The sequence below is a fragment of the Triplophysa dalaica genome, chromosome 2 (assembly GCF_015846415.1).
Source record: "Triplophysa dalaica isolate WHDGS20190420 chromosome 2, ASM1584641v1, whole genome shotgun sequence".
Lineage (NCBI taxonomy): Eukaryota > Metazoa > Chordata > Actinopteri > Cypriniformes > Nemacheilidae > Triplophysa > Triplophysa dalaica.
Window position 1 is genome coordinate 4,586,807 of NC_079543.1, and position 7,498 is coordinate 4,594,304.

Consider the following 7,498-nt stretch of genomic DNA (forward strand, 5'->3'; position numbering starts at 1 on the left):
AACCGTTTACTGTCATGAGAGATTGCTGAATCTAATTCATTTCACCTATCCACCAGACATTCATCATAGAGTAAAAAATTATGAGAGATTAGGCAGTACAGTACATCTCAAAAGCTGGAATTAGAAATACTCGGAATTCTAGTATTACATAAAACACAATATTTGTTTTACAATGAATATGAAATGCTAGCTGTTCACCTAATAGATTAAGTTTTAACAGCACAGATAATAAGACACTTTTACTACCCTTTAATAAAAACCAATCCTAACACATCATTCCAGATTGGTCCTCTTTAAAGGTGCTAAATGTGATTTTTTTGGAGGATCTATTGACAGAAATGCAATACATGTCTTCAGAGGTGTATAACGACCCTGCATAATGAAGCGTTATGTTTTTTACCTTAGAATAGGCTATTTCGAAGTACCTACACCATGCATGGAATTCGCCTTATTGTTTCTACAGTAGCCCTAAACGAACAAACTGCTTTACAGACCGTGTTTCGTGAATACATTATCTCTTTTGGCAAAGAAGCGAAAATGTGATAATATCTTTGTATTGTGAGAACCATCGTAGTGCTTCGAAAGGAAGATTTGGAGTGGTTGGTTGCAATAAAGTTGGCTGATAAGGTCTCTATCTGGATCCAACCCCGCCCCCTGGATCTTGTGTTCTGTAGTGACGACCATCTCCAGACTTTGGCTAAAGCATTTCAGAATGGCAAAAACAACACTCCAGATTCTGTGCAATAGGATCGAACATGACAATTTTCCTATGGCTTCAAAGTTATTAATCATCTAGGATTAGGTGCAAAGATGACAGCAGGTTATGTACTTAAGGGCAGGTGCCGTTCCAGCCGAGCAACCACTATTGAGTGTTGGGAATGCAAACAAATCGCCCCCTCCAGGTGTTATAGACCTTTCTATTTTCAATAGAGCGTGAAGACCTTGATTAACCAGATCGGGTGTGTTTGATCACAGTTCGAGGTAAACTCTAGAGGAAAGCAGATCTCCAGTAATAGCACCGAGCACCCCTGCAGTAAAGGCAGAAAATGCAGACAAAACGTTTTTTTAGGTGACAGCTAATCTCATATATCCAGTATTTCACACATCACACAAAATAACAGCAAAGCAAAAAACAGTATTGAACTGCAGTGTTTGGTATAATGACATTTCGCTCGTTGTCTGCAATACGGATCTGACTTCCTAGTCCACATCCGCTGTTCCGAAAAGAGCAGTTTGTCATTAAGTGACATAATGAAAGCCAAAATGAAATTACTACGTTACTCATGCGCATCACTCATCTTGGAGACTTATGACACTATGCATGACTGGACAAGAGCTCATTAAGTCACTGTAACTCAAGCCGTAATGAAGTCACATGCCGCTATTAAGACTAAGCTTCAACCATCTTAGTGAGCGAGGGAGGAGAGCTAGCATCGTTCCTATGGTGAAGAAAGTGTGAATTGCAAGAGGTGTGCATTTTAAACTGGTCAACTGTCACTGTGGGGGGAATTAAACACACAGAAATGGCGAGGACGCTTGTTAACTAACCTGTGCCATAAGGTGCATCTTTTGACCCCATTAAAGAGGTGAACTCCATAAAATGTGCCCATCACACATTGGAACCAAATGCCCTTTAATTTGTTAGTCAATACTGTTAAAGCCGCTGAGAAAAGACCAGTGCCGGATAATGACCTGCGTGTCACGTCAATCCATCTCTCTCACCAACACCGAACACTTTCACAAGTACCCACACGCCAACATGTTTGTACACTTCAGAAGACAAACGGTAACACTTTACATCTGCCGTCCACATTTTATCAGCGAGTCTACTATTAACAAATTGAGTTTAAATTAAATAAACAGTTCACACAAGTACAAAATTTAGCTTTCGCGCGTCATCTCGTCAGTGAGATTTGGAGTTATCGATGTGCCACCATATCTGAATTTACCACATATCTCTGAATAAACTCAAAATCTTAATCTTTTCTCACAAATTTATGGTTTCGCTTCAGTGGACATTTAATAACCCACTGGAGTTGTTTGATAACTTTAAAGATGGATGGTATGTGGCTTTTGGTGCTTCACCTCATTAGGTACCATATGAGAAGATTAAATGCCGGATTTTTTATAGAAAATTATTTCTTTGGGACAACTGAGGAAAGAATGTCAAGTACACTTGTGATGAAATAAGGGTAAGTACATTTTTGGGTAAAGTAATCCTTTAAATTAAAAATATCTCTTGATTGAAAATGTGATTTAAAAAAAATGATGGAATTATTGTTGACATAATAATAAAACTTAAATTTCCTGCATAACTTATAGAATTCATTTTAAGTCTATTTAATTAGACTCTATTGCATTTTAGCAATTCTATATTCAACACCAGTTATTCATGAGAAAAATTCACAAACCATCATCCATCGGCGAGATGCATCTGACTTTCGTCAGTGCCACCGGAAACGAAGGCTTTCAGGATGATAGATTAAGGCTTGTTTTTTGCTCAGTGGGTCCACACGCGAGCGTGCAGTAGAGTGGTACATTGTCAGACAATGACAAGAGAAACAAAACATCTACACGAGCAAGGTGTCTACAGTGTAAGCATCATTATTTACGAAACAATGGCTGACATAAATCTGATGTGCACAATCTCCATGTAGCAGTTATATCATTGAAAGTCTAGAATGCCCTTGTGTCCCTATGTTCCGTTGCCATGCCAACAGAGGCTCCGTTACCACACCAACGGAATCTCATAGTGATGCTTCACTCTGAAAGACACTCCACACTGTCCTCATCCCTCTGGTCCCCGTCAATCAACGTCAAGCTTGATTGACAGGTGTTTCGACCTCATTGACGTGGAGGGAAAAAATGCTGTCACCTCACGTTAATCAGCAGTGCTGAATCTTTAGAGGCAGAGACGTCATCACACTTTTTCACGACGACTAACAACTTTTACGCTTTCCAAGGACTTAATCTGCTAACAAGAGCTTCTCCAGATCCACTTCAGAAAAGGAGATTCTAGACAGATTCTCAACCCTTTTGTCTTCACCCTGTTTTCTTACACGCTCTCTCTCTTTTCAGTATTTATCGCCTTTACTCTCTCTTTCATTAACCCACTTAGCTTCAATGTCTGACCTAGACCACAGGCACATTACTCAAACTGAAAAGAGGGCGGCACAACCGAGAGCAATTTTGGCGGACGGCGGGATGATAAGACAACGGTGCGCTGAGTATCAGGAACATAGGTTGTGTTCTGAATTGAATACTAGCTTGCTTACTATGTGAAGCTGTAGGTATTTTTCTACAATACATTTTAAAAGAGTTTGTGCTAAATTTGTCGCCATAGAAACTGCATGTTTAGTTTGTTGAAAACGCCATCCATTTATCATAGTAATAAGGACCTAGTTCCCCCCAAAATAAAAAAATTGGTCATTATTTACTCATCCTCATGTTGTTACAAACCTGTATAAATTTAGCTGTTCTGCTGAACACAATTTTTTTGTAACCAAATAGTTCCGGGGCACTATTAGTCTCAGCCTCAGATGTCACGCCCACAGACCGTTGGCTGAACGTCTGATGCATAAGGCACACTTTTCTGGAAAAACTTCAGCCTGTTCAAAGTGGTCATGCGATTGGTTGAATTTCACAGGACTTCTAAGAGACGTGCGTCTCACGTTCTTTAACGGTCCACCTGGAAACAACACGAAGCCGTCTGATCAAATAAAGTAAGCTGTAGTGTTAACAACGGTTGGTATAAGAATTCATCACGATCGACTAAACGCTTTATTCTTAAAAGAATGTGAGGTTCACGGCATAAACTTCTAATCATTTTGTTGCTTTTAACACGTTTGTGAATGTACACCAGTCTGTTATGGCGGGATCATTTCTACGCCTCTAAACATGACGCGACACAAAACGCATTTGGCCTTGGCCAAAGAAAGATGTGATAAGTTTCAGACCTTCAGTTTGAAGACTAGGGCACTATTGACTTCTATAGTAGGGAAAAACTGCTATTGTAGAACTGAAGGGTTTATTACATTCTGCTAAATAACTTGTATTGTGTTCAACAGTACTAAGAAATGTAAACAGGAATTTCCATTTTAGGGTCAACTATCCCCTTAAAATTAAAGCAGTTCTCATTATAATTTTTGAGAGTCAGATCAAGTTTCGATTCTGAACCTTTCAATTCATTCATCACACTAAGAATGGAGCTGAGCGCATCACATCATGGGATACAGTATTACAGTATTCATGAGCCCTGTTGTGTTGCTCATGCATACAGAAAATATCCATACTGTGCGCAGTATACATACTAAAGGAACAGTAACAGTATGTAGATTCCAAACATAGAAACACTTACACAAACAGTTATTAAGTCAACAAAAATATACAACCCCGGAAGAAAATAGACATGTTGTTAGGGCATTTGAGCGTGTGACAGACGACATAAAGTAGATGGGAAATAGTGTGCGTAAAAAACAAAAGATAAAAAACTAATGAAGTTCTTACCTTGAACATTGCCAGCCCAACTCCCATTCTCTCTCCTCAACTCCAGCATGATGATGTGAGCTTGGTCTTATCTCTTCCTCTCATAGCCCTGGATGGAGATGTGCCTGACCGTTGAAGTAGACTGAGGATTCGGGTAGGCTGGTGTGACAGACGACTGTCAGATAAAGACCGTGGTTGATCCCCACTGTAAATCCAGACTGGATGATCGAGCACAGGCAGTTTTACGCTGAATCACAACTATTAAGTCAAAATGATGCCTGGCTCACAATTGGAGAAATGAATTCGGCAAAATAAAGAAAAGATTTAAAACGCTTGACCTATGTGATGTTCAGTCAACCAAGGAACAGTTCATCTGTTCAAAATCAAACCTGAAGCAAAATCAGGAAATATAAAATATTAAAATGGACCGGGGCAACGTCAGGCCTACATCAGCTAGAAAACAAAGATAAATCAAAAGGTGGCAAAAGATGATCAAGCGTAATTCTGCTTAAGCCAAAAAGTTCATTTTCATTGGCAAACACGTCCACAAACTCTGGAGTCCAGCGGTGGGAGGACAGGAGAGGAAAAATCAAGGACAGGAGGAGCGCCAGATATCATCTGCTTTCAAAAAATCATTGGTTCAGAAATCCATGCACGTCTTCTCTGGATCGTGACACTACAGGAAGAGAAAAGCAAAGAACAATGTCTCAAATACATGTGCTGACAAATAATGCTTAACAAAGCTCAAATGAAATCAAACTTGTTGATTTTTGGAAAACTGTGAGATGTTTTTTCCCCTTGTGATTTCTTTCCATTGATCTAATGCACAATGCTCAATACCGTATCAACAATGGTCAGGGTTGGGGGGTTGCTTGATTGATATGTTTTAAATAATAAATGTGATAGCCTACTTCGAACCATGGAAGAGACAGCCATGTTTCACAAATGCACACATACTAACACTTACAAATGTACACAATTTGAATCTGTTACTTACCAGTCTTAACTGTCTTTTGGAATTTCATCACAATTATTTGGATAATGTTTTAAAAAATGTGACACACAAGACAGTGGTGGCGAGCGCAAACGTTCAAAAACAAAATACAAGATGGTCGCCTTCCTTCAATATGTCCATTTTGCCAAACAATAGGCATGGGGATGTTTGTTTGCTTTTCATAATGTCCATATTTAAGAAAAAAAGGAAGAAAAAAGTTGAATTTGGGATATCAAAAATCACATACAGCATTTAAAAAAAGTAGCTGAATAACGAAATTTTGAATTGGGACTTCAATAAGAGAACATGATGCACAGAACGGAAAATCTCAATGTAAATGAAATAATGTGATGTTCAAATTTCCTTCCAACTTAAGTTGTGTCTTGACAGTAAATCAAGGAAGGAATACCCAGATAAATCTTTTCATTCAACATTATGTATCTACAATACAAAATAAAATGACTCAACAACTAAATGAAGACATGTTTTTTCTTTTTCATAAAAGGTCATAACTAATGTCATTCATTTTAAGGGACATAAATAACTGAAAGTGGGGAGAAAAAAAGTTTGCATTCTGTAACAAGCTTCTAGCCATGGACGTCAACACAGAGACCCCAAAACCAAGAAAGACTAGAAAGATTAAGGTTGCGATTCGAGGAGCAGAGTGTTTGTCTGAAAGGTGTTAGATGAACAGATAAATCGAGGCAGAACGTGAGAAACAGTGTAGAGTGACAGAAGAAAATTAAACACTCAATAAAACCAAGGAGTGATCCATAACAGTGCAAATGGACTCGAGCTAGTGAGCAGGTGAGACGGGGAAAAATAATCCCTGCATTGAAACAAAATCACTGCGCTTTCTGATGGATATTTTCAGCAAATACTGAAGTATTGTCCATTATTTAGTTTTCCATGTTTCGACAAAAGGGACCAAACTGGCTGACACCACAAATGGGACGTTTTAAATCTGTCCAAGAACCGCAAATTAACAAATCACACCAACCTCACCCATCTAAGCAAAAATTCAGAATGTCCGATATTAGCTTTTTTCTAAATAAAACACAAAACACTAAAGCTTGCAATGGACACTGAAGATATACAAGGAGGGATTTTTTCAGACGGGCATCCCAAGACCAAATGGTCAAGGATTAGAGTGTAGATGCGTCTCACAAAAACAAGAATGTCAAGAAACAACCGTATTTTTCAAAGACAGGCTTTGACAAAGGAAAAAATGGAAAAGCGGTATGAAACTGAATTCTTGTAGCCTGGTGCATATTAGTTCAATGCATGTGTGTGTGTGCGTGTATGTGTGTGTGTGTATGTGTGTTTTATGTACATGTAAAAAAGGAACACACAAGTACACACACACACAGACAAACAAATCGGACGGACACTAAACGAGCCGTTAAACCTACCTAGAGGAATATAAAACCATCCAGGGAAAAAAGAGTGATGCATAAGGAGAGATGGTGGAGGACAAAAAGAACTGCTTTAAAAAAAGAGAGAAAGAAAAAAAGAATAATTAAAAACTCATAAGGAGGTGTGGAGATGGTTTTTGCATCTCTTTCACAATTCCAATAAACTTTCATTCGGGGAGCATCACACTTCGGCGACAGAAGGATTGGGAGGAAGGGACGGATGGGAGGAAGGAGGAGGGGAGGATCAGAGGAGTGATGGATAGGAGGGACAGGTGAAGGAATGAAGGGGATACACACAGGCTAATGTGAGAAAGAGTAAAAAGACAAAAAAAACTTGCCCCTTCTTTCTCTTTTCTCCTGTCTTGTCATAAATAGACAAAATTATACACCATATAGATGGAGAAATAGATCAGGAGGCAAATGATGGAGAGAGCGAACAAATGAAAGGATGATGTGCCTCCCAGCACCACGATAAGAAAAAAGAAAAAAACAAAACGAAAGAAAAAAACAAATACTCCAGTGCCTTCCGTTTTCTTTCTTTTCTTTTAAAGCAGAAAAGGCTGTCAGTTTGTTTCCTCTGTCCAGCTGTTGCTTTAGTTCTTTC

The 7,498-nt window shown here is 38.8% G+C and overlaps 1 protein-coding gene across 4 annotated transcripts in view; it reads right to left on the reverse strand.

Moving 5' to 3' along the window:
* grin2bb (glutamate receptor, ionotropic, N-methyl D-aspartate 2B, genome duplicate b) overlaps positions 1 to 6,965 on the reverse strand; it is a 76,871-nt gene extending 69,906 nt beyond the window's left edge. For 3 of the 4 annotated variants that reach the window (XM_056732945.1, XM_056732935.1, XM_056732917.1), the window contains exons 1-2: positions 6,892 to 6,965; positions 4,507 to 5,161 (exon numbers count right to left, since the gene is read on the reverse strand). In XM_056732945.1, the coding sequence (XP_056588923.1) occupies positions 4,507 to 4,533 (27 nt within the window). In that variant the 5' untranslated portion in view covers positions 4,534 to 5,161; positions 6,892 to 6,965. Of the gene's footprint in view, positions 1 to 4,506; positions 5,162 to 5,482; positions 5,582 to 6,891 lie in introns of those variants that run through there. The other variant, XM_056732926.1, reaches the window with a different exon arrangement.
* Positions 6,966 to 7,498: the final 533 nt, after the last annotated feature.